At 59.6% G+C, this 26,757-nt stretch overlaps 11 protein-coding genes and 6 non-coding genes across 17 annotated transcripts; 6 read left to right on the top strand and 11 right to left on the bottom strand.

Moving 5' to 3' along the window:
- Window positions 1-1,422: 1,422 nt before the first annotated feature.
- Window positions 1,423-2,391, bottom strand: A1Q1_05593 (uncharacterized protein; the record flags this gene model as incomplete). Its single annotated transcript, XM_014320802.1, has 3 exons — window positions 1,423-1,749; window positions 1,812-1,938; window positions 1,997-2,391. 3 exons carry the CDS (start codon window positions 2,389-2,391, stop codon window positions 1,423-1,425), a joined length of 849 nt encoding a protein of 282 aa, XP_014176277.1.
- A 543-nt stretch (window positions 2,392-2,934) lies between these two features.
- A1Q1_05592 (uncharacterized protein) lies at window positions 2,935-5,586 on the top strand (the record flags this gene model as incomplete). The annotated part of the gene is made up of 2 exons (XM_014320801.1): window positions 2,935-3,159; window positions 3,235-5,586. 2 exons carry the CDS (start codon window positions 2,935-2,937, stop codon window positions 5,584-5,586), a joined length of 2,577 nt encoding a protein of 858 aa, XP_014176276.1.
- An 846-nt stretch (window positions 5,587-6,432) lies between these two features.
- Window positions 6,433-7,518, bottom strand: A1Q1_05591 (nucleotide binding protein; the record flags this gene model as incomplete). The annotated part of the gene is made up of 2 exons (XM_014320800.1): window positions 6,433-7,391; window positions 7,437-7,518. The coding sequence occupies 2 exons, from the start codon at window positions 7,516-7,518 to the stop codon at window positions 6,433-6,435; spliced, it is 1,041 nt and encodes a 346-aa protein (XP_014176275.1).
- A 372-nt stretch (window positions 7,519-7,890) lies between these two features.
- A1Q1_05590 (uncharacterized protein) lies at window positions 7,891-10,704 on the top strand (the record flags this gene model as incomplete). The annotated part of the gene is made up of 1 exon (XM_014320799.1): window positions 7,891-10,704. The coding sequence occupies one exon, from the start codon at window positions 7,891-7,893 to the stop codon at window positions 10,702-10,704; it is 2,814 nt and encodes a 937-aa protein (XP_014176274.1).
- A 269-nt stretch (window positions 10,705-10,973) lies between these two features.
- On the top strand, window positions 10,974-12,504 carry A1Q1_05589 (uncharacterized protein; the record flags this gene model as incomplete). Its single annotated transcript, XM_014320798.1, has 6 exons — window positions 10,974-11,192; window positions 11,263-11,375; window positions 11,447-11,465; window positions 11,593-11,790; window positions 11,836-11,988; window positions 12,253-12,504. The coding sequence occupies 6 exons, from the start codon at window positions 10,974-10,976 to the stop codon at window positions 12,502-12,504; spliced, it is 954 nt and encodes a 317-aa protein (XP_014176273.1).
- Window positions 12,505-12,700: 196 nt separating this feature from the next.
- On the bottom strand, window positions 12,701-13,884 carry A1Q1_05588 (mixed-linked glucanase; the record flags this gene model as incomplete). Its single annotated transcript, XM_014320797.1, has 2 exons — window positions 12,701-13,526; window positions 13,565-13,884. The coding sequence occupies 2 exons, from the start codon at window positions 13,882-13,884 to the stop codon at window positions 12,701-12,703; spliced, it is 1,146 nt and encodes a 381-aa protein (XP_014176272.1).
- Window positions 13,885-15,340: 1,456 nt separating this feature from the next.
- Window positions 15,341-15,419, bottom strand: A1Q1_t426. The gene has a single exon. It is a non-coding gene; the product is annotated as a tRNA-Gly (tRNA).
- A 615-nt stretch (window positions 15,420-16,034) lies between these two features.
- A1Q1_t425 lies at window positions 16,035-16,106 on the bottom strand. The gene has a single exon. It is a non-coding gene; the product is annotated as a tRNA-Gln (tRNA).
- Window positions 16,107-18,115: 2,009 nt separating this feature from the next.
- A1Q1_05587 (cytokine inducing-glycoprotein) lies at window positions 18,116-18,928 on the top strand (the record flags this gene model as incomplete). The annotated part of the gene is made up of 1 exon (XM_014320796.1): window positions 18,116-18,928. The coding sequence occupies one exon, from the start codon at window positions 18,116-18,118 to the stop codon at window positions 18,926-18,928; it is 813 nt and encodes a 270-aa protein (XP_014176271.1).
- An 883-nt stretch (window positions 18,929-19,811) lies between these two features.
- A1Q1_t424 lies at window positions 19,812-19,894 on the bottom strand. The gene has a single exon. It is a non-coding gene; the product is annotated as a tRNA-Gln (tRNA).
- A 711-nt stretch (window positions 19,895-20,605) lies between these two features.
- On the bottom strand, window positions 20,606-20,689 carry A1Q1_t423. The gene has a single exon. It is a non-coding gene; the product is annotated as a tRNA-Gln (tRNA).
- Window positions 20,690-21,025: 336 nt separating this feature from the next.
- On the bottom strand, window positions 21,026-21,283 carry A1Q1_05586 (uncharacterized protein; the record flags this gene model as incomplete). Its single annotated transcript, XM_014320795.1, has 1 exon — window positions 21,026-21,283. The coding sequence occupies one exon, from the start codon at window positions 21,281-21,283 to the stop codon at window positions 21,026-21,028; it is 258 nt and encodes an 85-aa protein (XP_014176270.1).
- A 645-nt stretch (window positions 21,284-21,928) lies between these two features.
- On the bottom strand, window positions 21,929-22,900 carry A1Q1_05585 (uncharacterized protein; the record flags this gene model as incomplete). The annotated part of the gene is made up of 1 exon (XM_014320794.1): window positions 21,929-22,900. One exon carries the CDS (start codon window positions 22,898-22,900, stop codon window positions 21,929-21,931), a length of 972 nt encoding a protein of 323 aa, XP_014176269.1.
- A 205-nt stretch (window positions 22,901-23,105) lies between these two features.
- Window positions 23,106-24,113, bottom strand: A1Q1_05584 (uncharacterized protein; the record flags this gene model as incomplete). The annotated part of the gene is made up of 1 exon (XM_014320793.1): window positions 23,106-24,113. One exon carries the CDS (start codon window positions 24,111-24,113, stop codon window positions 23,106-23,108), a length of 1,008 nt encoding a protein of 335 aa, XP_014176268.1.
- A 417-nt stretch (window positions 24,114-24,530) lies between these two features.
- On the top strand, window positions 24,531-24,639 carry A1Q1_t467. Its single transcript has one exon. It is a non-coding gene; the product is annotated as a tRNA-Glu (tRNA).
- Window positions 24,640-24,941: 302 nt separating this feature from the next.
- On the top strand, window positions 24,942-25,013 carry A1Q1_t468. Its single transcript has one exon. It is a non-coding gene; the product is annotated as a tRNA-Gln (tRNA).
- Window positions 25,014-25,457: 444 nt separating this feature from the next.
- On the bottom strand, window positions 25,458-26,252 carry A1Q1_05583 (uncharacterized protein; the record flags this gene model as incomplete). The annotated part of the gene is made up of 3 exons (XM_014320792.1): window positions 25,458-25,582; window positions 25,632-25,913; window positions 26,156-26,252. The coding sequence occupies 3 exons, from the start codon at window positions 26,250-26,252 to the stop codon at window positions 25,458-25,460; spliced, it is 504 nt and encodes a 167-aa protein (XP_014176267.1).
- Window positions 26,253-26,757: the final 505 nt, after the last annotated feature.

Below are 26,757 nucleotides of genomic sequence, written 5' to 3'. Positions count from 1 at the left end.
GTTACCGTCCGCCTGCGCCTGCTGCCTCGCGGCGGCCGCGGCCTGCTGCTGGGCGGCAAACTCGTCATACTTGGCCTTGGCGCGGTTGAAGAGCGTGTTGAACGTCTGCCGCCCCTGCTCCGCAATCTGGGTCACGCGCTCCTCAAACGCGGCGAACTGGTCCTCGCCCTGGCCATGACCATGAGCCTGGCCCTGCTGCCCGTGCTGCCCGTGCTGCCCCTCATGCTCCGCGTCGGGGTGAGGACGCGCGCGCCGGACTCGAGGCTGGTACGGCAGCTGGCTCGGGTCGGAAGGAATGCCTCCGGCGGCGGCGGGACGGGCGCGGCGCTGCGCGCGTTCGTCCTCCTGCTCTTGCATGATGAGCGCGCGGGCAAATTCGGCATCGAGGTCTGCCTGACGGTCGAGTTCGGCTTGGCGGGCTGAAGCGTCGTCGGGGCGGAAGTCAGGATCGTTCATGGCCAGCAGCTGCTCGATGGCGCGGTCTTGCGAACCGCCGACAGACTCGAGCACAATGGCAATCACGCCGATCTCGATGCTCGGGAACATGGCGTGCAACTCGCGCACCTCGGGTGAGGCATCGGGCGCTGGCGAGGGGGCGGCTGGCGGCACAGCGGGCGCAGAAGGGGTAGCAGGGGCAGAAGCGGGAGTAGTCGTCTCGGTGCCGTCGGCAGAAGGCGACTCGGCGTCCTTGGCCTTGGGCGTTGCGGATTGTACGTCGGTGGTCGCGGCTGGCGTGTCCTTGGCACTCTTCGCCGTGACGGGGACGTTCTTGACAGAGTCGTCATCATCGTCCTCTTCAGTGGCATCTGGGGTCACCTGTGCGTCCTTTGCGTCCTTTGTACCCTTCGATTCCTTCGAGTTGCGCGAGTCGTTGGATGCGCTTGCGTCATTGGCCGCCTTGGTGGCTGTCTCGGAGAACTTGTCACCCTTGACCTCGTTGGGAGCGGGCTTGTCGGCGAGGTCTGTAGCAGTGGCCTCTGCAAGGGCTGCCTTTGTGTCCTGGTCTTTGGTTGTATCTGCCATGGTGGGTGGTGATGAAGGGAACGACGATGGAGTGTAATGCGGGAATGTTGACGATGAGCGAGCGAGTGACGTGCGTGCGTGCGTACGTGCGCGCGCGCGTGAGTGTGCGAGTCCGGCCCGGCGGATAGCGGTTTCAGGGTACAGGGTGGAGGCGGGCAGTAGTGAGTATTAGGCCCACGAAGATTATAGTAGTGAGTGAGACGAAACACTCCCTCATTAGCGGGACCAATTTGGCCTAATCAGCCTTACAGACTCGATCGACTCGCTCCTCGAGATTCAACGTCGTGTGGGACAACAGCGGATCCACTGCAGGACAACAGGTGCATTACTAAAGAAGCCATGACATGTACATTCGCTAAGCGCGACAGAGCATGCAACACTAGTGACACAGAAGAGGCATTACTTAGGAGGTGAGAATCCAGTCCTCCTCTGGTAGTTTGCAAAGAGCTCGTTGTCCTGCACCCACTCCGGCAAGTATTCGCGGTGCTTCTCCCTCGAGCTCGCGCTCATGGTGCGGCAGAAGTTGATATTCCTCAGCATCATGTTCCCGATGGAAGCTAAGATATCCTCATCGGTATAATCGGCATCCATGTCGAGCTGCACGATGGCGCCGTCCTCGTCGATATCGTCGGGGGGCAGTCCAAACGCGATGCGGGGCGGCCACATTGAGCCGTATAGCCATTCGACCACAGAGTGAAAGACAGACTCGGGCGCATGCACGAACGGCTTGGGAATGGGCAACACTACGTTGGTCTGGGTGTTAGTATCGGTGGATAGTCGGCACCCACAGTGTAGATGGCATGCGCCGGTCCACCCATCAGGTGCCGTTCATCGGACATTGCCTCCAGATCGTCCTGAGGCAGGTCGTTCGGAAGGAACGGCATCAACGGGCGGCAACTCAGACGCTTGTTTAGACTCTCGGCATCGTAGAACAGCCTGAGATTCAGTACCAGCGGACTTTGGCTTTCCTTACCCTTCTCCACGGGAACGCTTCTCCTTCATGTGCGCCAGACCCTTGTTTACGAGGGCGCTGAAAGAGGCGCTGTCTTCTTTCAATGGTGGGGGAAGTCGATAACGGGAGGTGGGATCGTCCGATTCGGGTGGCGGAGTAGCCAGCAGTGCAAGGTACACTTTGATGACGCGAGGGAAGGTGCTAGGGTCGCCATCGACGTCGAACACAGTGGTGGCGGTCGGGTCGACGTTGGCGGTTGCCGCGCTGTCGCTTGATGCTGCGAGTCCTGCAGATGACGGGTCAGACATGGTATCTGGGAGATTCTCTTGAGTTGAGACGGATGTCAACATGCCAGATGTCGGAGTTCCATTGTCCAAGTCGTCAAGGAAACAGGTGAGCGTGTGAGTGGCGAACATCGAGTCAGTTTGTCTCCACTCTGCCGCGGCTGCGCGTCTGGCGTCTGCCTGACACACATACCCACATCACCTCGGCCCGCTCAAGTGTCGCTGCAGTCAGCGCAGTCATACAGTTGCTAGCTGCCATTGAGAGGTTGCACGGAAGTAACAAGTTCACCCAAGCCGATCGAGTATGTGGTTGAACTTTCGAAGACGGGCTGACTGCGCTCCTGAAACGAGACCATCTCCTACGTTTCAGGACGCGTTTGCGATGATTACAGAGCGGTGCAAGTGCGGGGGTATTCAGCACTGGATTAGCGGGATCAAATTTGTTAATGCGGGCGTGGCTGGGTGGCAAACTACCATACAACGTGGCAGGGCTCGGTGGAGGTGCGTGGAGGTCTTGGCTGACTCCGTGGCGATTTCCGTGGAAGACTCCGGGACACGACGGACATGACGTGTCGGCGCTTGTCTTTGTCGTTTGCTCTTAATCCTCCTCTCTCCGTCCCACGACACTCCGCACCCCCGCGTGCACCCAACACCAACTACACCCCAAACGACAACATGAGGTTGCACCAGTGCCTCCTCCTGCTGTTCGCCCTGCTCTCTCCATTAGTGCAGGGCGCCATCCTCGCCATCGACTATGGAGCAGAGTTTACAAAACTCTCCCTCGTCAAGCCCGGCACTCCCTTTGACGTTCTCCTCGACCGCGACGCCAAGCGCAAGATCTCCTCCGTCGTAGGGTGGAAGAAGAACGACCGTGTCTTCGGCGCCGAGGGCAAGATGTCCGTGAGTAGAGCTGCATCGTAACTTGGCTGATCGCAGGCATCGCGCTTCCCCTCCACCCACTTCCCCTACGTCAAGCCGCTGATTGCCGCGACTGAAGTTCCCGACCTTCCGATATACCCCAACCCGCCTCTTCTGACGGACGACGGCTCCCTCATCTTCGAGCACGCTAACGTCCCGGATCACATCAAGCCTGCCCCCTCCGCCGATGCCGCATGGACGCCGGTCGACCTCCTTGCCCATCAGATCGCTTACTTCAAGGGTCTCGCCGACGAGGCCGCCGCACCCGACACCGTCTCGCAGGTTGTTGTCACCGTCCCGAACTGGTTCGACCAACAGCAGCGACGTGCCTACCGCGATGCGCTCGAGCTGCAGGGCCTCCAATGTCTCGCGATGATCGGTGAGGGCACCGCCGTCGGACTCAATTACGCCATGACGCGGACGTTCCCGACCTTTGACCCGGTCACGGGCGAGGGCGAGAAGGAGTATTACGTTGTCTACGACTCGGGAGCGATCTACACATCGGCGACCGTCCTGGCGATGTACCAGACGAGCGAGCGCGTGACCCCCAAGTCGAAGCATTTCATCAACACAACGCACGTCGAAGCCCTGGCGGTCGGGTACGAGCATGTCGGCGCCGTCAACCTCGACATTGCGACTCGGGATCTCATTCAAGACGCTTTCGTGAAGAAGACCTCGCGTCCGGATGTCAAGGACGACGCGCGTGCGATGGCCCGACTGTCAAAGGAGGCTGTTCGCGTCAAGCAGATCCTGAGCGCGAACCAGGAGGCGCAGGCCAGTGTCGAGTCGCTGTTCGACGACCTCGATTTCCGCGGCATGATTTCGCGCGAGCAACTCGAGGACAAGATGGCCAAGAAGCTGCCCGAGTTCACTGCTCCGATCAAGAATGCGCTCAAGGACGCCGGTCTCACTATCGACGACATCACCTCGGTTCTCTTCTTCGGCGGCAACGCCCGTGTCCCCATGGTTCAGACCGCTGTTCGTGACTACCTCGGCGGAAAGGACGACAAGGTCGCCCAGTCTGTTAACGGTGACGAGGCGGCTGTCCTCGGTGCGGCGTTCTACGGCGCCAGCATCTCGAGGCAGTTCAAGATGAAGTCGATCGAGATCGACGAGCACTCGAGCTACGACTACTCGCTCGCCGGCGACGTCGTTTTCCCCAAGGGCACTGTTCAGGGTGAACGCAAGACGCTGCTTCTCAAGCCCGAGGACAAGCTTGACCTCGTCTTCGAGCAGAGCGGCACTCCGATCCTCGAGGTCAACATTCCCGACATCTCGGCCGCCCTTGCCAACTTTACCGCCCCGGAGCCCGTCGTCAACCTCACCCTGCGACTCGACAAGCGCGGCTTCTTCTCCGTCGCCCAGGCGGCGCTGACGAGCAACCAGACCGACGTCCCCGAGAAGGCTAAGGGCGTTCTCGGCGGGCTGTTTGGTAAGAAGGACAAGACCGAGACTTCCGCCGACGCCGACGCCGAAACCGAGGGCGCCGAGAACAAGACTGAGGCTGAGAAGGCTGCCGAGAAGCCAAAGAAGGCGCCCCGCGTGATTCTCAAGTACACCTCTAAGCCTCTTTTCAAGACCATGTCCAAGGACGAGAAGCGGATCACAAAGGAGCGTCTGGCATCCATTGGCGTCTACGAGGCTGCCCTGCGCGCGCGCGAGGAGGCCCGCAACCGCCTCGAAGCGTACCTGTACCGCGTGCAGAACTACCTTTCCGATGAGCCCGACAGCAAGGCGCTCTTCGACTTTGGCACGGACGAGGAGCGCGAGCGTCTGTCCTCTGGGGTCGCGTCGGCCTTCGAGTGGCTGCACGAGTACGCCGAGAGTGCGCCTGCCGGCGACCTCGTGTCGCGCCTGACCGAGCTCGAGGCGCTCGAGGCCCCCATTGCGCTCCGGTACACGGAGTGGATGGCGCGCCCGACGGCCGTCGACAAGTTCCAGCAAGCGATGCACGCTGGGCGCGCGTTCCTCCTGTCGGCGACTGAGAACCGGACCGAGGCGCTCAAGGCGGCCGAGAGCGCGACGGACGAGAACCCCGTCGCGCCGCCCAAGTACACGGAGGAGGAGCTGCTCAAGGTCGCCAACATGCTCAAGGAGTATGAGCAGTGGATCGACCCGCTCATGACGGAACAGGTCAAGCTGAACGGGGACATGAAGGCGGACCCGGTCATCTTCAGCAAGGATCTCGACGATAAGGGCAAGACGCTCCAGATCTACGTCCAGGCGCTCGAGAAGAGGAAGGATCCCCGTGTCCCGCGGCCGAAGAAGAAGGCCCCGCCCAAGGAGGACACCAAGCTCAAGGCCGAGGAGAGGGAGGAGCAGCCCGAGGTCGTCGTCGAGGAGACGGAACAGAAGGTCTTTGAAGAGCCCGTCCGGGAAGAGCAGGAGATCAAGCATGACGAGCTCTGAGCGGGCCAGCTAGAGAGGTCTAGAGGAAAGAGATGAAAAATAGACACATCAAGAATGTATTAGATTGCCCACTGTCTGGAGTGTAGCCACCACCTCTCACATGAACTTCCACATCGTTTGCTGCGCAGTGATTGAACACCAGCGCGCACGTGAGATGCGATGCTGAAGACCCCACCACGATACAACGCCCGGGCGCCAAAAAGCCTGAAGCCTTCAAGCCTCAGCATGGCGGCATGAGGCGTTTTGCGATCCGAGCGGCTCCGCGAGGCTCTGCTACCTCTTCCTCCACGTCTCTCTTTCCTCCACGTCCTTCTCCCCTCTGCACACCCTCACCTCACTCCATGAGTCCCTCCATCCCTGCCTCTCGAGCCCCCTCTGCCCCCCCCCTTCTCCTCCCGATCCTTCCCGACTCCCGCCTCGAAGCCCAAGCCAGCTCTAAGGCTCTCGCCACTTGAAGCGTGGACGAGCGGTCCCTCGCCCCCACAGATTAACCATCGCAGATCCGCCCCTTCTCTCTCTCTGTGAGCGAGCTGGAGTTCGAGTAACAGAATGGGAAGAGGCCGATCTGGGTTGTTTAATCTGTAGGAGCGTGGAATTGCCATTTTTTGGCCACGCCTTGTCTGAAACCATCGGCCCTCCACCTCACCTCGTCTCACATCCTCATCTCATCATCTCCTCCGGATCCTCCATCGCACCTTGACACTCGTCCCCCGATCTCCACCTGCTGCCTGCCTGTTCCTCAGCTCCCGTCCTTCAGTTCTACATGCACTTTGCAAGTTAGTCGATACCGGTAAAAGTTGATGGGGGCAGTCTATCAAGCTATGCATACAACATCACCCTCTACGTCTAAGCGGCCTGGAGCTTGGCGCTTATCTCCCCCCGTCGCCTGTTGATATCGTCCACCGCTTTGCCCGCGATATCCTTCCAGACCCTCGCCGACGTGGTCTCGTTGTACCGATCAAGCAGGGGGAACTGCTCGGTGTGCCCGTTCGACTGACCGTTCGGCTCGCCATCCTTCCCTGCCGGATCCCCCGTCTTGGCCTCAGCCTGCGCGCCAGACTCGGCTGCACTCTCGTTCGCGTCTTCCCCCTTAGCCCCTTCGCCTGGCATCTCGCCCTTGCTCACCGCATCGAGCAGATCGACCAGCTTCGTGTCAATAGGCACGCTGCCGAGGAACTCTAGCCCTTGGTCTTTCGCCATATCCTCCCCTCCACCCTTGCCGAAGCAGGCGCTGATCTCATGACAGCACGGGCACGCGTATCCTGCCATATTCTCGACGACACCCAGCACGGGCAGGCCGAGCTTGCGCGTGAAAGAGACAGACTTGATCGTATCGTTGATAGCGGTCTTCTGGGGCGTCGTGACCATCACGGCCGTTGGTGTGGTCGGATTGGCTGCTGTCGGGGTGAACAGGGGGTGCAGGTGCGTCAGGAGACTGATGTGCTCGTCCGTCGTGCCCGGCGGCGTGTCGATGACGAGGTAATCGAGGTCGCCCCATCGGACTTCTTGGAGGAACTGGCGGATCATGCCGTCCTTCTTTGGGCCGCGCCAGACGACAGAATCGCCCCGGTTCTTCAGCAGGAACCCGATCGACATGACGCCCAGCCGGCCCTCCTTGTCGACATAGACTGGAACCCAGCCCGCGGAGGACTGCTTCACGGTCGCGCTCGGGTCGTCCAGTCCCACCATGCGCGGGAGGGAGGGGCCGGTCAGGTCCAGATCGAGGAGACCGACACGCACATTCGGGCCAGTGTTGAGCAGGGAGAGCGCAAGCTGGACCGCGGAACTCGACTTGCCGACACCGCCTGACGTCAGCTACCAGAGGTCATCTAAGATGTGAGACTACGCACCCTTGCCCGAAAGCACAATGATAATGTTCTTAACGCTCGAGAGGCGCCGAGATACTGGCGTAGACAGCGGCTGCTCGCTCATCGTCGCTGCTGTCGTGGAGGAGTGAGATGAGAGAGGTAGCTGGGATGCTTGGTCAGCCGGCCGAAATGACTCGAACGTCTGTGGTGGAGGTGTGATGGCGTTGGTGGCGAAATATCTCGCGTGGAAGAGTTTATTCAAGCCCCACTTTGCCACCAACCGATCTTGAATTCGAGAACCCAGACATCAGCGATCGATGCTTCGATCGTTGTTGTTGTCCTTGATCTTTCTTCCATCTCAGCCCAGCGACGGGCATCCGATCTAAAAAAGCCACCAGCTGAAAAGAAAAGCTCGACCCGGCCCCTCGACGCCGAACACGACTCTCAGCTCACCCTCGGAGACAGAAACACTTGGCGGCGCAGCCCACACTGCACCATGTCGGGCAACCACATCGGCACCGTCCGGTCGATCCCGAAGGAGCACCGCTATGCGTTCCTGAACATGCAGGCTCCGGCGTCCTACGTCGCGGGTTTGGGACGAGGAGCGAGCGGTTTCACGACGCGATCCGACATCGGTCCCGCGCGCGAGGGTCCTTCCGCCGAGACGATCCAGGAGGCGATGGCGAAGCGCGGCGAGGAGATTCCCGACCCGGACCAGTTCCAAGACCCCGAGGACGAGCGCAACCTCTTCGCTGGAACGGTGTACGAGGCGGACGACGAGGAGGCGGACCGGATCTGGGATGCGGTCGATGCACGGATGGACGAGCGGAGGAAGGCGCACCGCGAGGCCGCCGAAGCCGAAGCTGCCGCGAAGGAGAGGGCGAACAATCCCAAGATCCAGACGCAGTTTGCGGACTTGAAACGTGGACTGAGCGTGCTGAAGGATGAAGATTGGGAGGCCATCCCCGAGGCTGGCAACATGACCGGCAAGCGGAGAAAGCACAACCCCCGACTCGAGGAGAACCAAAACGGCAAACTTTACGCTGTCTCCGACTCTGTGCTCGCTGGCGCCGCCGCCAGCACGCAGCTTATGGGCGAGATTGACGACGGACCCGCCGACGCCGACGGCACAATGACTGACTTTGTCGCTATGGGAACGGCGCGTGACCGTGTCCTGTCGCTGAAGCTGGACCAGGCGAGCGGAGATGCAGCCAACGGATCGAGCACCTCAGTCGACCCGCGCGGATACATGACGGCACTCAACTCGCAGGTGCTGCAGACCGACGCGCAGATCGGCGACATCAAGCAGGCGCGCCAACTGCTGCAGAACCTGATCCAGAGCAACCCGAAGCACGCCCCAGGCTGGATCGCCGCTGCGTCGCTGGAAGTGCACGCGAAGAAGATGGTCGCCGCGCGCAAGATCATCGCCGAGGGATGCGAGAAGTGTCCCCGATCTGAGGACGTGTGGTTCCACGCCGCCGAGCTCAACACGCCCGAGAACGCCAAGCGCATCCTCGCCCGCGCGGTCGAAAACGTCCCCCAGTCGGTCAAGATCTGGCTCAAGGCGGCATCCCTGGAGGCTGATCCGAACGCGAAGCGCCGAGTGCTGCGGAAAGCCCTCGAGTTCATTCCCAACTCGGTCAGGTTGTGGAAGGAGGTTGTCAACCTCGAGGACGACCCGGAGGATGCGCGAATCCTGCTCACGCGCGCCGTCGAGGTCATCCCGACCAGCGTCGAGCTGTGGCTTACGCTCGCGCGCCTCGAGACGCCAGACAAGGCGAAGCAGGTGCTGAACAGCGCGCGACAGAAGATTCCGACGAGCCACGAGATCTGGATTGCAGCGGGCCGATTGGCGGAGCAGTCCCCGAGTGCCGTCAGCAAGGACGCGAGCGCGGAAGAGGACGCGGTGGCGCGCAAGAAGCTTGCGGCGCAGGTCGACCGTCTCATCAAGCTTGCCGTTGGCAGTCTCACCAAGCACCAGGCCGTGCTCACCCGCGAGCAATGGCTGCAGGAGGCCGAGGCGTGCGAGCGCGACGGCAGTCCACTTACAGCCCAAGCGATTGTCAAGGCGACAATCCATTTGGACATCGAGGAGGAGGACCGACGAACGGTCTGGCTGGAGGATGCGGAGCGCGCAGCCCTCGGCGGATTCTACGAGGTTGCCCGTGCCGTGTTCGTCGTGCTCATCGAGTCCTTCCCCGACTCGCCGAGTGTGTGGCGCAAGGCGGCCGAGTTCGAGAAGGCGCACGGCACACCAGAGGCAGTGCAGGACATTCTGGCGCAGGGTGCCGAGCACTGCCCGCACGCCGAGGTGCTGTGGCTCATGGCCGCCAAGGAGAAGTGGGTCGGCGGCGACGTCGTCGGCGCGCAGCAGATTCTCTCCCGCGCATTCGAGCAGAACGAGGACTCGGAGTCCATCTTCCTTGCCGCTGCCAAGATTGCGGCCGAGACGAACGAGGTCGAGGCCGCGCAGCAGATCCTGCAGAAGGCGCGCGGACAGGCCGACACGGAGCGCGTGTGGATGAAGAGCGCGGTCCTCGAGCGACAACTCGGCAAGCTCGACGAGGCCCTCAAGACGCTCGACGAGGCTATCGGCCGTTTCCCGTCTTTCGACAAGCTGCACATGATCCGCGGACAGGTGCTGGAGGAGAAGGGCGATGTTGCCGGTGCGCGCAAGGCGTACGCGCAGGGTTGCCGCGCGTGTCCCAAGAGCGTGCCGTTGTGGATTCTGTCTGCTAGGCTGGAGGAGAAGGCGGGTGTCGTCATCAAAGCCCGTTCGCTGCTCGAGAAGGCGCGCCTGCACAACCCGAAGAACGATGTGCTGTGGACGGAAGCGGTCAAGATCGAAGAGCGCGCCGGCTCGACACAGCAGGCCAAGGCACTCCTCTCCCGAGCGATGCAAGAGTGTCCCTCTTCGCCGCTACTCTGGGCTATGGCAATCTTCATGGAGAACCCTCAGCAGCGCAAGGGCCGTTCCGTCGATGCGCTGAAGAAGGCCGGCGAGCACCCTGCCGTCATCATGGCCGTTGCGCGCCTGTTCTGGGCCGAGCGCAAGATCGAGAAGACGCGGCAGTGGATGCAGAACGCGATCACGGCAGACCCCGACTGGGGAGACGCCTATGGTTGGTGGCTCAAGTTTGAGAAGCAGCACGGCGAGCCGCAGCGTATCGAGGAGGTGCGCAAGAAGGCGGACGCCGCGCAGCCGCATCACGGTCCCGTCTGGCAGGCGACGGCCAAGGATATGAAGAACATTGGCAAGAGCACGCGGGAGATTCTCGAGCAGGTCGCGGACAAGATCGAGTTTGCATAGATATCGTAGCATAGATGCATCAGCAGTACACAGCAGCAAGAGGAAGGGATGACGCGGTAATCTCTGCCCGGGCCGAACCGGAGAACCTCCACCTCGGCAATCGCCGGCAATCAGCTGGTGGGAAGTGACAACCCCACAAAAGTCCAGTTCGACTCGTTATCTCTCCATTCCACACAACAAACGTACGACCTCGTCGTTACAAGCTAAGCGCCGCCCCAACCCTTCCCACACATATAAACAACACGACGTTCAGCCTCTAGCCCCGCAACATGGACGCCATTCCCAACGGCGTCGCCGCCAGCCTCAGCAGCGGCCGCTCTACTCCGAGCCATATCGGAACAGGCGTCCACATCCTCGCCGGTCCGTCGCAACCACCGAGCAACCTCGCCTCAGGCGCCAGCAGTCTGAACGAGTCGTATGATTATGACTACGACCTCTGTCCCATCCCTTCTTCCATCCTCGACTCCCTCCCTGCGGAATCAAGACAGGTGCTTGACACATTCGCGAGTTGTCCCAGACCGAAGGTTGATGAGTAAGCTAGCATGTCCTGACGTTCAGCTGACCAGCAGGTATCCGGGAGCTCGACAGGCAGCAGTCCTGATCGCGCTATACCAGCGTGAAGGGGAGGACGGTCTGCGCGTGCTTCTCACGACGAGAGCTGCGCACCTGAGGTGAGTCATCCACGTCACAGTGATCGGCGCGGGCGGAAGCTTTCCATGTGACTTGCAAAGCTAACACGTAGGCGGAATCCAGGACAGACTGTGAGCTAGCTTATGCTCCAGTTTAGCTGACGACAGGCTCTTCCGGGTGGAAAGCAGGATGACACAGACCCATCGCCGGTCTTCACTGCTGTAAGCTACGTTGCATGGGTGGTCAGCTGACAGCCAGCGCCGAGAAGCACACGAGGAGATTGGGCTTCCGCCACGCAGTGAGGATGTGTACAATGTCGCTGTCCTCGAGCCCATCGTGACGGTAATGCCCGTCGGGGCTATGTGGAAGCACCACATCATCGTGACGCGTGAGTCCGCCATCGTCCCACCACCGGCTCTTCCGTGCACACCACAGGCAGCTGCGAGGTCGACCCCGGTGAGCTAACACCCAGCCGTCGTCGCGTTCATCGCGGACCCACAGATACTCGACGACCTCATGCCGAATCCAGATGAGGTTGAATGTATCTTCGATCATCCGTTCGGTGCGATCCACCGCGGTTCCGTTGCCGGCGACGCTGTCTCGGACCTCGTGCCCCTTGGAAGTGACTGGTGGCCGCTCGAAGACGAGTTTCACGTAAGCTAGCTTGTTCTTTGCTGAGCTGACCCCAGTCGATGGAGGAGCGAACGGGGTCGATGGGCGCGTACAAAATGCATGTGAGTTCTAACTTTTCTACGACAAAATCCAATCTTTTGAGAACAATCCGGGACCAAGGGATGACGGGATGAAGGCACTGAGGTGTGAAGGGAAGAAGGGACGAAGGTGGAAGGGGTGCAGGGTGATGATATGAAGGGGTATAGCTGACAGCAGCGCTTCCGCACACGCTACAGTCCAGTGAAGGGGTTCACGTCGGATGTGCTGATCTCGGCGACGACCGTAGCCTACTCAAGAGAACCAGAGTACGGACACATGGCCGCTGAGCAGCTCTCATTCGCCGAGACGATACGCGAAGTACTCCTCCGCCTCGCCAGCGAGGGAGAGGAGCCCGAACGGGAGATAGAGTGGAAGGCTACTCAGAGGCAGCAGAGCGAGATGGCCAGAGTCAAGGCGAGGGTGAAGCAGGAGGCGGAGGGGCGGTGCGAGGAGCTGTGAGCGGGCTTGTCCTTGTTGGAAGGAGCGTGCGCGTTGCTGGAAGACGCGCCGCTGCCGCCGCCGCCGCTATTGCCAGACAGTGCAGCGACCACGTACGTCCCCCTGTCACCATCCCTGATGTTAGCATCTTGTCATACACTCCTCGAAGCCCAGAACTGATGGTCCATACTGCCGATCAGCGTTGAGTAGAGTTCACTCACTCGGTGTAAACGACCATACTGTTGATGGCCCAGTACGCGTCCCTAAACTTGGCGTCGTTGTTGCGGTCCATGACGAAGCCCTCACACTGGGCGCGCCTCTGCTCGTCGTTGTCTCCAGCCCACTCCTTGGCGAGCCAGTCGCCGCAGAACGTAATGTCGAAGATGAACTGCTGCGGGGTGAAGTGCTTGCCGACGTCGCAGCCGTCACCGCCAAACGCAGCGAGGGGTACGCCGAAGACGTCCGTGTCGATCTGGTCGGGAAGGGACCTGAGACTCTCAGGCCAGTCCTGGCGGAGATAGAACCAGTGGTAAACACCGCGGGGACTGAACTCGGCAACGAAATATCCGCCCTGGTGCTGGTTCAGCGGCGTGCCCCACCCCCTCTCGTCGGCGTTGCGAACGCTGCACCCGAGGTTACCGTCACAGGCGCCATTCTCCTGGTGCGCCGCAAAGGTGCCCGTGTACTTGAAGCGGTCACTGGAGGGATTGAGGCGGCACGAGCCATCGCGCGCCGTGTGGATGGTGAACTGGTTCTGGCCGCTGTCGTGCACGCCCTCGAGGATGTCAATCTCACCGCAGTCGGGCCAACCGCGGATAGAGGCGTCGCCGTTCGACCAGAAGGCAGGCCAGGCGCCCTTGCCGACTGGCATGTGGTGGAGGTCCAGGATGACCAGGTAGTTGGAGAAACGCTCGCGGGAGTGGATACGAAGCGAATCACGGCCGCGCTCAGAGGTGCTCGTTGAGGAGGCGGCCATGATGAACTGCCCCTCGGGGTTGATGCCGACCAGTCCGTGCTCGCGAGCCTGAGAGAGCGAGACGTAGCTATCGTTAGTGGGGGCAGAAGAGAAGACGGAACTCACTTGACCTTGCCGTGGGTCGGGTCGTCGCGCGTCCAGTAGTCCCACAGACTCTCGTCCATGAACGCGTCCCCGGAGTAGGACTTGTACTTGCCCCACCTGGTGCCCCGCTTGTCGAGCGAGCCGGTCGCGTTGGCGGCGGGGATCACATCAGTGGCAGCCCACGAGGTCATGTTGGCGTGGACACGGCCACGAGTGGCGAGGGAAGCGTGGGACATAGGCTGGACGCGGGTGATGGCCTTGTTAAAGTTGGTCGCGGGGTGAGCGGCGCTAGGCGAGACGAGCAAGCCCAGCGCGCACAGGATAGGCAGAAGGGAGATCATGCCGGGAATCGAACGTGGATCGAGCTTTTTGATCGACGCGAAGGCGGTCTTCTTGTCGGTGAATGCGGGATCGGTGGGAAAAGGACAGACAACAGACGGTAGTGATACAGTCAAGGTTGGTATATGAACAGGAGGGTGGAAAGTGATGAGGGGCGGACGAGTAAGTTAATCCAGATCCAGTGAGAGCTGAAGGCAAAGGAGAGATGATGGAAGGAAGAAAAAGATGATGGGGGAAAAGCAGCGAAGAGTCGACAGTCGCGAGTTGAAGTATCTTGGGCGGACGTTCGAGGTCGCACTGATGCGCTTGCGACTTGTGTTCGTGCTGCTCACACACGACCAGCCGTCGGTGCACACACAAGACACAGCAAACACGCCGAGCCAAGCATTCGTGTAGTGGCAAGTGAGGTGGTGAATCCTTCTTCCAGTCATTCCCAACTCTACTTCTAGTCTTGTATACGCACACATGGTGCGAGGTGACGCGAAACGGACCTCATAGACCCCAAACGGGAAGCGCCACACAGCCACGCCTCATGTTCGGTGCACATCAGATGTGCTGGTGCTGCAATGTTGGTGCTCCGTCGCGCATGGGCCACAAGACGTCAGCCGCAGCTGGAGGAGGTGCGTGCTGCTGCTTGGCATGAGCTTGAGACTGTCACCCGGCCCGAGCTTCGGTGTTCACCACTGAAACTTCATCTGTCACCCGCTCATCTTTCCATCAACATTCCTAGCTTGATCGTCCTCAGAGCGCGACTTCATCACTGAGTCCTGGGTTGGATTCGTAATGACCACACAGTTGGAGCACAGGTTTCTCTTGCAGTAATGTCCGAGGCCTCGTGCAGCGTCGAAGATGAGAATCGCTGCTTCCCAATCTCCGTTCCGGCAGCGAGTAGTCTTCCATGCCTGCCAAGGGAGTGATGATGTCGGGCGTGCATTGGGCGGACTCCGACCTCCGCCCCGCCGCTCTTCTGGGTCGGTAATGCGGCCTTCGACATGCATGATACACGCCGATGAGTCATGTCTGACATACCTCCGATGTCCATCAGAGCATCAGAGCACCGACGTTGGAAATAGGGACCCACGTTCTTCGCAGTTTTGCTACAGCCTCTGGCATGACCCGACCTACCCCTACGAGTGCGAACCGTAGACGTCTTTCGGGGGTCGAGAAGAACAATAGCCCCAGTCATACCAGCAGCCTCGTTGGCGCTTCTGGCGCTCGCACGAGCGTTTCGAACGCACCCCATCTCTGGAGCCCTTCCGCCAGGCCGCCACACCGTCCAGAAGCCATCCGGACCCAGGCACTGTCGCCCAGCGGAACCAATTTTCGCTTTCGGGGCGCGACTAACTTTCAACTTTCATTCGACGCACACCTTCCGTCCACTCAACACCCCGACATGTTCTCTCCATAAAAACCCGCCTTCCGCTCGCAACTCGGGAGCGTAGAGGAGTGAAAAAGGAATACATCCAGGGGGAATCGAACCCCCACCGCATCGAATCACACGTGGCAACGATGCATGATACCATTTCACCATAGATGTCCTGGACGCGTACTTCCTTGACGTCGTGCTCGCCCGTGCCGCTTTGTTCACAGCCTGTTCCCGCAGGCGGTGATACTACCCGGGACAAAGCGGATTGTGAGGCAAGTTCTTGACATCCCAGGCCGCGGCTACGGCATGTGTCATCTCCACGTACCTCTCGAGCACCTTTCGAACGAGTTTCGATGCCGCCCCTTGTCTTCATTCCAAAAGTTTCGCTCTGCAGTCCACCTTCTCGCACTACTTGGCTAAATGAGCTGATGGGAGTATGTATAGTAGTCGCTCGTACTTCCTGGGTCAAGTCCCCTCATTGCATATCTGCGTTGAGAGACCTGGGTGAGAGATGCGGCGTTTGCTCGAAACCTCACGATGTCTCGAGGGGTCGGCGAAGGCACGAGCGTGAGCCCTGGCCATGCTCAGCCCGGGGCTGCCTTTTATAAGCCTCCGTTACGGGTCTTTAAAAGCAAGGGGAAAGCGCGGTCGTCAGTGAAGACAGGTCTGCGGGGAGTCGAACGTCTAATAAAACATCTGCAAAAGGGTTCCTTCAGTGCGAGCACTGTGCATTCCCCCAACCGCCGACGCCGCGGCTCTTCGCTGCAACGGACAGGCGTCAATTCAAGGTCCGACTGGGAATCGAACCCAGATTACAAGAATCAGAATCTTGTGTACTAACCGTTATACGATCAGACCGACGGTGAAGACGGGTGCTGCGCAATCTCGGCGGGGCGGCGCCGGCGCCGACGCCGAGAGCGCGTTGAAGGGTGCCTTGATAAGGACAAGGAGACAGTGCCTGTAGAATAAGAGATAAATAGCTTTGAGTGATAGACAGTGAGAGGCGAAGTACGGAAGGCAGAGCGCGGGCAGGTTACGGCCGCAGGCGCCTCCGTTCGTCCATGGCTATCTCGAATGGCTTTCCACCCGCCGGTTTCCTCTTCGTGGTGATGCCCATTGACCCCTATCCCACAGTCAGTTGCATGTCTCCTATGGGTAACGCGTAACGAGATGACCTACCCGCGAGACCTAGTAGTCAGCGTGGGGCGTCATCGGAAGTAGCACGGAGGAGCTCAATCAGTGAGGTTAGTCCAAGCTCAGTGCCGGGAGGAACCCACGACAATGCCACGCCTTCCAACTCCGAATGCTTTGGAAGTTTCGGCCGCAGTTGGCCATCCGGAGAGTAAAATTGTCAGGCAGCGGACCGGTCGCCGACAGTCGCACTCCGGCATGAAGTGGACAATTCAGAGCTGCGTAGTCGGTATCATGATGGAGAAGGTGAAGCGTGCCCTCCCTGCCAGTCGACAGCAGAAACCAGTCAATCCGGGTAAGCTCAGACTGCCAACCCCAACCCGTACCTCGGTTTCGGGAGACGCGTCGAGATGCTGAGACAAGTAGCGATCACCGAAGAGTGGTGCGGCGTTCATGTCTCCATGCCGGCCTGGAGTGGTACATCGTATCGAATCGGCCAATGAAGGGCAACAGTTGGATCTAGGCCGATGATGCGGAAAACGGAGCGGCGTTCAAGCGTAGCATACATGCGCTCGAGACAGTTGAGGAAGCCCGCACCTCGGCGGCAACGGCAGATGGTCAACCACATCATCGGCGTCTCAGTAACGCCGGCATCCCTGGCTTTTTATCTGATAAAAGTGACGGGCCCGAATGGTCGCGTGGGTCAGGGCAGCCCTTCCGTCGTTCCGGTTTAAGCCCTGGTCGTTTGCTGCCTGCTGACCGAGTCAGCGATCCCGTGCGCAACTCACGCCGAAAAATGAGTCTCGGAGTTACCTTGCGTGAGCTTGGTGCGCATGGTGCGAGAGACAAGTTGCTTGCCGGTTCGGGGTGTCCTCCACGCCGGGAGGAAAGGGGAAAGGTATCGGGTTGAAACATGCTCTAGCCACTGCTCTGCATGCACAGTTCATGAGCGGGTTCTGCTTGAGGTCTAATCGGAGGTGAGCAGTCCATGAGCAAATCTCATCATCGAGTATGCTGTGGGAGATGTTGTGTCGGAACTGCAGCAGTAGCCCATTCAGCCATTCATCACCTGGGCTATGTAAGGAGGTACTCGTCCGAAGCGACCTTAGGCTCGGGCGCCGGCCAGCCTGGTCTAACACTAAAAGGTGAAGGTGAGGACACTCCGGTGCTCCACCGAGAGGAATGCATGTCAGACTGACTTGTTCCCCAGGCTTCGGCAGATTCCGAGGTTGGCAAGCGAAGTTGAGTCATCATTCTCAATCTCGCGCTGCGAGTCAGGAACAGGCGCCTGCATCGTGGAGTGGGACCTGCGCCGCTCTGGCTGTGGGCTGCGCGGCGGACTCCGACGGATACAAGAGAAAAGAAAGGCGCAGTGACGCAGCACATGACAGTGGACCGCGCAGCCAACGGTGACCTCTGGTGTGATCGGGCCCGAAGCGACAATGGCAGCTGCACGGAAATGGCCTGTTGCCAAGCGTCTCGGCATCTTGGCCAAGCGTATCTGATAAGCCGAAGCAGACCCATCTGCCAATCAGGAACCGTGATAGCGGCCGAAGAACATTACCATTATGCATGTCGTCCGCCAGGGGGGTTTCCACACGCTGAAGAGCATGCATCGAGCAACCGAGGGAGCAAAAAGCCGCACACCGAGTATATAGCCTAGAGTGCGTCGTTCAGTTCCCAACCCAACCCATCCTCTCATCTAGCCCATCGATCTCACCAAACCTAAAACGACAATGTCGCCTGTTGTCCTCCGTCCCCGCGCCGACGCCTCTGCGGCCGCTCTTCCCTCGGGCCATGTCCAGATCAAACCCGGACCCTCCGTCGACGTCGAGTACCCTCCCATGCGCACCAACACCGACCACTCGTTGACCTACAAGGGTCCTTGCTCTGGCTCCTCGCTCGGCGAGCGCACCGAGTTCCCCTTGACTGGCGGCAAGATCTTCCTGTCGCAGCGCCAGCCCGTCGACAACATCAACTTCCTCTGGACCGGCGATGTGTCGAAGGAGCCGCACGAGTTCCAGACTTTCGGCGACCCCACCATCATCGACGCCGAGGCCGGCCACACCTGTGCCAACGGCCCTGACTTTGCCTCGCTCGGCTTTAAGGCTGGCGATGTCGCGACCATCATGGTCATGTACCAGGCCGACGGTCCGCCCAAGAAGGGTCTCGACAAGCGCTGGCAGTACCTCTGCTCGGACGTCAAGCTGACCGACGACAAGAGCGTCGGCGCCGACGTCTGCGTCAACGTCGGTGAGCAGCGCATCGCCCAGGCCGACGAGACCATGAATGTCACCCTCTCCTCCGACTTTTCCCAGAACGGCAAGAAGAGCGCTTCGGTTGCGTCCACCTCCTCCGGTCTTTCTCCCACCGAGGCTGGAGGCATCGGTGCCGGTGTCACTGTCGGTGCCTTCCTCCTCCTCGCTGGTCTCCTCTTCGCTCTCGGCTTCCGCCTGAAGAACAAGAACAAGGAGCGCATCATCATGGACGACTCGTCGTCCACTTCGTCGTACCCCCGCAAGGACCCTCAGATGATGTCCCGCGCTTAGGTTAGAAGAGTTGTAGTGCTTTAGGTTGTTTCCCAATGAAATCATGAATGATTAACGCCACCTTATTCTGCTACACCTCTCATGGAGAATGTCAAGCTGTCTCGATGAATGACGTCCCGGACTCCAGTGAAGCTGTTCAGTAGGCAGGCGAAAGGGGAAGCTTCAATTCATAGCCCTCAAGCTCGCAGGCCGTACTCGCGAAGCGGAGAGGTCTCCGATTCACTAAGTAGACGCTTTTCGCCCATCACCCGCGCACGGCGCTTCCACCCGAGTGCCACCACCACAAGATGTCGCCGAGCCCGCCACTCCTTCGACCACTTCGGCCGACACGATTCCGGTTCCCACACCCTCGGTATGTGGTGGCTGCATGGCACTCCAAGTGTCCGTCTGCAGGGGTCGATGCAGCTTCAGGCGCCTCTGATGTCAGTGAGCATGCATATCAATCCAGACATGCATGTGCGGCATTGCAATCACGGTCGCTCTTACTGGTCGAGGTGCCAGGAGGTTGTCCTCATGATCCTCGGAGGCATAGACTTTCCGAGACACCTGATGGATAGATGAGATCTCTCTTATTCCCCCTTCACATGCAGGTTTAAGTACAGTACTACCATCTGAACAGTTGAGGGCCAGCCTCTCGACGGCTTCCCGATGCTCCCCATACCTCCCTTCATACCACACCGACTCCCATAGTGTGCAGAGCTCACCATCTGTGAAGTATCTGCGCGACTATCCAGGTGCCATATGCATACCGTGGTTCCCTTCAAATTCGCCACAACCGCCGAAACATCGAGAAATTCGGAACTCAAGAAAAAGGACAGCGAGGTCGGCCCATTGGCCATCCCGCGCTCCCCCTTCGCCAGCGAGCAGCGAGCGTGTGGTAGTGAGGTCCGACTGGGAATCGAACCCAGATTACAAGAACGAAGACAACCTCAGAATCTTGTGTACTAACCGTTATACGATCAGACCGACGGGCGCACTGCACGCTGCGGAGACTCGGCGCGGCGCCGGCGGGGGCGAGGGCGCACGGGACGAAGTTCCGACGCCGAGGGGCGCAAGGAAGCCTACTGGATTCCAAGAGGATGAAACGGCGGCTCCCTGTCATTCCAGAGGGACGGACGTCTGAAGGATATGGAGCATGGCGCGCAACGACGGTGGGAATGGCAGACGTGGTTTCGACCGATTGCAGCAACTAGGACGGTCCGTTTCGGCGGCGCCAAGCTGAGTTTGTCCCAGGCGCCGTCCATCCGCACACCAGACGTTCACCGGCGCACCAGGCAGGAGACGGCCCACTTCTTCACACGTGAGCCCTTCAGACTGGCCCCATGTCATGCATAATAGGACGAAGCAGTGCGACTGATCAGGTATGCTAGTGGTCTGTGGAAAGCGTCCCTGCCCGAAGTGGCACTTCTTCTCCTTTTCACCACTATGCACCACCATTCTCCTCACGTCGCTGCGAATGCTTTCACAAGTATCTCCTATCTTCCTCCACGCTGCGCATCGCAACTGGCGCTTGATTCCTTACACGGCTGTGACGGAATGCATGCACGGACCTTTCCACCCCTCCTCGCACTGATATGCGGTCCAAAACAACAATAGGGGGGCGGATCTTCCCCCACCCCCTCGCGCTGCAAGTAGTCCCAGGGTAGCCCTTGCTCCCTATACTCAGGCAGGGTCCATAGGTCCGACTGGGAATCGAACCCAGATTACAAGAACGACTCGCTGAATCAGAATCTTGTGTACTAACCGTTATACGATCAGACCGACGGTGGTAATGCGCCCAGAGCCGATTCCGCGCGTGTCGCCGCGGCCCCGACGCCGAGAATTGCGCCGATCGGTGCTCTGCAAGATAGGAAAGGTGGTCGATGAGAGGCGAGAGAGGTTAGACAGGGCGAGGAGTCGTTGTTGTCGAATCTCTGTCGGGGATGTGGGTCGCGCAGACGGTATGAAATGTGTGGCTAAGGAAGGTGGCTGCACAAGAGCGCTTGCAAAGCAGAGTCATAGTTGTGCATAACAAAACTTAGCGTGAGGGCGTGACGAAAGTGGGAGGCAAAGAACAGGGGGTAGGACCCTCCGGCACGCGATCAGCGCAAGAAGCGATTAGCTCTGACCAGCGTCCACCTCAGACGAGTGGGAGCGGAACCAGTCCAACAGCTTGTTCCAGTCGAACATCCATCCGGCGTTCTCGGGGCCGGCGGGGGCCGCCTCACCGTCGGTGCTATCGGGCGCGGATTCATCCATGGCCCAAGTGTGTGAAACCTTCAAAGGTGCAGGTTCGGGAAGGGGGTCAGGCTTGGGGTTTGGAAGTGGCACTGCCGCCGCGAGGCTTGCGAGAGCGGCGAGACGGAGAATGAGCATTTCTGGAAGTCAGACCGTATCTGGGACTCTCTCGCCTACTGTAGACCGAGGAGACGTGACCTGGATGTCAGTGTGGACGATGGTTCAAGTCGACCCACCGAGGCAGACAGGGAGCAGGGTGGTGTGTAAAGCGGCGGAGAGAGCGAGTGAAGGGCAGGAGAGGGAGCTAGGCCACAATAATGCACGTCCCTGCGGCCCAGGTCTTTATACAGGCGCGAATGGTATCGCGCTTTCCGAGCAGCAGGAAGTACTCGTGTATCCACGCATTAACCTGAGACCGAGGTAGTCCAAAACCGTAGTCCAGAACCACCCGCCGAAAGGAGAAGGGAATCTAGGAGTAGAGCAGTCACAACGTTGTGACAGCCCCAGACGTGGCAACGGGATCTCAGAGAAGCTTGGAAAGAGTCTCAACCAGTGAAGCGCATATTCCATTGCACAGCATCCAGCGGTGCCTGCGTCACGTTTCCTCAGAAGACCAACAACCAGGCTGCATACCAGACTGCACACAGCAGTGTACAGAGGGGGGAGTTGAGTGCGGAGTGAGTGCGCTGGATAGCAACGGTGCCTAGAGTCTTCTGTCTCACCCATTCCTGTCGCTGTGCAGCTCAGAGCTCGCAGGGTTGCGGATGGGTTAACCCTCGCAGGTCACATGCATCCCTCATGCTTAGCGGTCAGACACTTCTCGTGCGCCCATCCGTCGTGCGCCTTCGTCGACATCTTCTCGAGTGCCTTCTGCACAAGCCCCGGCGTGTCACCAGGGTCCATGAACATGGTCTCCCTGCAGAGCTCCGTCCGCGCATTGTTCAGCGTCTTGATGGCAGTCATGAGCGTCTTGTGCCTTGCGTAGCGCATCTCAATGACGAGACTCGCAAACTGCATCGACTTGCGGTAGAAGCGCGGGTCAGCCTTGCCGAGCAGACAACAGGCGAGCGCGATATTGCTGAGCAGCGAGCCATACAGCTGCGCAACGCCGAGCTCGTGCGCCTGCTTCCCCGTGAACAGGAGGGGCGAGGGATGCCAGGGCGCCAGCTCGAGGACGGTCTGGAGGTAGAGCACGAGTGCTTCAAACTGCTTGTCGAGGGATCCGCGCTGTCCCGCGCGTAGGAGAGCGTTGGCGCGGTCCTTCTGTGCATTCAGGCGGGGTACCGCCTCACGCACGGGCTCGACGTGGTTGTAGAACTTGGGGTCAGATGATCTGTCCAGCAGCGGGGCAAGGACGCGGCGCAGCGCCTCGTCCTCGATGATCTGGCATACGGCATGGATGAGGATGTACAGCTGGTGCCTCTGGTCCCGGTCGTGCACGGGGACCGCCTTGATGATGTCGTCGCGCGTTGCGAGGGGCCAGTCGGCCAGTTTGAAGTGGGCTTCGCGAAAGACCGCCTTGATCTCGGCCAGGGGCTTGTCGACGGGGTACAGCGCCCACAGCCGCTTGTTCAGGGATTTGTCCGTCTGGTCGAGCACCTTGTCGGTCACGTTGAGCTTTTGCAGGATGGGCATAGTGTCACCCCCGGATGTGCACGGAGAGGCAAAGTCGCCGTTCTCGTAGATCGTGTTCGGGGAGTAGACGAGCGTGTTGGAGATTTCGAAAGCTCCCTCCCCGATCTGGGAGAACTGCATTGTCGGGAGCCTGGGCATACTGGAGCGCGGTGATAGAAAGGAGGGCGATGGTGAGCCTCTAGGAAGAAGAACAAAGTGAGAATATAAGGCGTGGTAGTCATCAGAGGGCGTGCACGGGGCATCAGGCACTAACCACACCTCCACCAGATCGGTAGTCTTGCTCGACCAGATGAACCCGACGGCTCGAACCATGCATACCTGCACTCTACATGCACCCCTCGTGCTTCGCCGTGCGGCAGTTCTCGTGCGCCCACCCATCGGCCGCCTTGGCCTCCATCTTCGTCAAAGTCTCCTGCACGATGCGGGGCATGGCGCCGGGAGACTCGCCAACGATTCTGCAGAGCTCGTTGCGGTTCGAGTTGAGAATCTGGATAGCCTTCATGAGCGTCTTGTGCTTGACGTAGCGCATCTCGATGATGAGGGACGCAAACTGCATTGCCTTGCGGTAGAAGCGGGGGTCGGCATCGCCGAGGTATTGGCACGCGATGGCGATGTTGAGGAGCAGCGCGGACTGCAGCTGAGCAATGCCGAAGTCGAAAGCTTGCTTGCCTGAGAAGACCAGTGGAGAAGCGTACCAGGGAGCGAGAGCAAGAAGGGCACGAATGTAGGCAATAAGAGCGTCGACAGTGCGACGGTCCTTGTTGGGTGCGAGGTTGATGCTGCGGAATAGGTCATTTGCCTCGTCCTTCTTCGCCTCGACTTCAGCGACGACGGTCGCGATGGGGTCGATGCGATTCTTGGCTTTGCGCATGGCAATGTCTTGCATGACCGAGGCGAGGAGCGAGCCCTGCTCCCCCTCAATGAAGGAGCAGACGCCGTAGATAATGATGAACAGCTGCGCGCGCTGGTCCCTGGCGTGGACGGGGAGGAGCTCGGCAATGTTGGCATTGCCCATGTGCATCGCCATGGCCGTGTGCACCATGGCCTCCTGGCCCATCTTCTTGATGTCGTCTAGGTGCTTGTTGACAGGGAACGACTCCCACAGTTTGCGGTTCAGCGACTTGTCAGACTGGTCCAGAACCTTGTCGGTGATATTCAAGCGCTCGATGGGGAAGGTGTCGCCGCCAGTGGTGAACTCGGAGTTGAAGTTGCCGCTCTCATACTTGGTCTGCGGGGAAAGGGCCATGATACCAGCGATATTGCTTGAGAACATCGGCGGTTCAGTGTCGAGCTTCTGGCCCTTCATCTCCTGTTGCTTCTTCCTGGTAGGCATGGTGACGGAGGACGGAGGGGGAGGGAAGGCGTTGTGAGGGCGTGTGACGTATCCTACTCGAGAGGCGAGCGAGGCTGAGAGGTCAGGTCGCTACCTCAGAGCTACCAGACCCAGAGAGTTCGCTAATGTGAGCAACTGAAAGCATCCTTGCTTTACCGATGCTTTCGACGTGGTTGAGAGGGATGAAGTGATTGCGAGATTGACCTCCACTTCGCGTCGCGTCATGAACTGGGTGGGTGGTCACGTGCCTGATCACCCGAGGCGGCCTTCACGCATGATCAATAGGGGACGCAACCAACGGTCTGTCCCACCTCTTCTCACGACCTATCCATACAGGTCTACTCTTCGTCGCATCATGGATGTGCGCGGTGGCACCGGTGTCACCGACAGCGCATGCGCCCGGCAGCATGCATAGCCTCTTCGCTAGTATATCGGTTAGTATAATCGCCTCTCAAGAGAGAGCACCTGAGCTCGCAAGAGCCTCCAGTGACCGCGATAGAGCAGGGTTCGACTCCCTGGCGGAGAATCTTTTACTTCCTTGAAGCTCTGTTTGCTTTTGGAGGCCAAAGCGAGGGTGGGGAGAGCGTCAGGAATGGATGAGGAGGCCTGTGGCGTTTGACAGTCCCAGACGACAACGGAGGGTACCCGGATCTCTGTTATGCGCAACCTTGCCGATGTCAGGGGGCAGCTCCGTCAAACTCGCCGCTGAAGGCAACCCCTTCTCAATCAGCGCGGGCCAGTCTGACTCTTGACACAGCGCGGCGGTTCCAGCGGGACCGGAGTTCCGACGCCGACGCCGAAATTGCGCAGCACTCACCGTCCACCATCGGTCTGATCGTATAACGGTTAGTACACAAGATTCTGATTCTTGTAATCTGGGTTCGATTCCCAGTCGGACCTATCTAGCACAACAGGAAGACGCTGAGAAGGCGTCGAGGAAGGACGAGGATTGGGTGGTCCAAGACTGTCCCTTTTTAACCTTTCGGGCTGTGACTTGTGGTGGGCCGCGACAAGTGCAAGACTGCTCTGTGCCTAGGATGAGGGTGCATCACACCGGCTGCGATGAGTCACCTACGTTGATAAGCGAATGGCGGCATAGCACCGACGGACGGAACTCAGTCAGTGGCATGTCCGAAGAGAATTCAGAAAATTTCCGGAAATTCCGAGGCGCATGGTTTTGTCATCCTCAGAGCTGCACTCGTCTCCGCGCATGCGAATTTGCGCGAAGCAGACAGCAAATATGTGCCTTCCTCGTCCATTGTGGCGTGCCACAAGCCGTGTGGCACCGTCGAGTGGCGCCACAGCTGTGCCACTTTCAGTTCAACCTTCCTCTTCGATCGTCTCTCACTCCATAACCCCCTCTTCAATCGTCTCCAAACCGCCTCCAAACCACTCGCTAGCGTCAGTAGATGTGTCAGTGCTATCCCTGCCAGCTGCGAGTGCCACAAACACGAAAAACGGCCTAACTTCTTCAATTTCGCATCAATTTTCGCCATTTTTTCGCGCCGCCTTACACACCGCCGAAGTTCTGGTCCTTCTGGTGGATGGGGAACTCAGAACCAGTCGCGGTCTTGTACTTGTCGCGGATAACTCCAGCAATTGCTTTATCCTTAGCCTGCTCAATAGCAGTCTCGTTGTCCTGGGGGCCCTGTCCAAGAGCGTGCTGCTGGACGAGGTCGATGCCCTTGTCGAGGTAGTCCTCGTTGGCCTCGCCCTGCTTGCCACCGCCGGCCATGGAGTTGAGCGAGTCGCCGATGTTACCGCCGTTCTGGAGGTTCTGGATGGTGTTGCCGAGGTTGACTGGGGTCAGCTTAAGCTTCGTGAGACCAGCGGCAGCTGGTCAAGACTATGGAGGATGGGCACACATCGGACTTCTGCAAAACCCTCGCCTACCTGCCGCCACCGTGAGGTCTGTAGCCGTCACGGCCCAACAAAGGGGCCCCGTGCTGGTTAGGGAGCAAGCGTAATGGGCTAAGCGGGACGAACGGAAGGTAGAGACGTTGGGAAGGGGGGAGCTCGTGCGATCATTAGAAGATACTCACAACCACCACCGCCACCCTGCTGCTGCTCGCCTCCCTGCTGCTGCTGTCCGCCAGCGCCGCCGAGAGCGCCCTGGGCCTGCTTGAGGATGTTGTCCATGGTGTTTGGTGTGTTTTGGTGGTAGTTGAGATGAAGAGGGAGATGGGGCGATCGAGAAGTGAGCGTCTAGGTTTATATACTTCAAGTGGTGTCTCACTCTGGAGTTGACTGCGCGCTGGTGCTGCGTCTTGTGACGCGCCAGGCGCGACAAGAGCGTTGACGTCAATGGCGACCCGCCGGCGATCGACACGTTACACCGCCCTCATAGGCATCAGACCCGAGCTGATAACAGTGGGTCGTCCAGATCAGCCACGTGGTGAACCCTGCGACATGAAACCCAATTCAGATCGTCACCCGGCGCAGCCTTGGCATCATCGCGTCCATTGCAACGCGTGCACCGTGTTAACTCTACTTCCACCCACCATCCCACTCAATTGTCATTCGCTGTGCCGTCGTTTGCAGAGATGACATCGCTTACGGAGGACTGACGAAGCGCGGTTCCGCCGTGTCCGGCGAGGAATGGCCGAGTAGAGGCTCGGGAGCATCAAGACGCCGATCGGGTGAC

Source organism: Trichosporon asahii (assembly GCF_000293215.1).
Source record: "Trichosporon asahii var. asahii CBS 2479 unplaced genomic scaffold scaffold00075, whole genome shotgun sequence".
NCBI classification, from domain to species: domain Eukaryota; kingdom Fungi; phylum Basidiomycota; class Tremellomycetes; order Trichosporonales; family Trichosporonaceae; genus Trichosporon; species Trichosporon asahii.
Note: the sequence above shows the minus strand (reverse complement) of the source record. Positions and strands in the feature narration are given on the sequence as shown.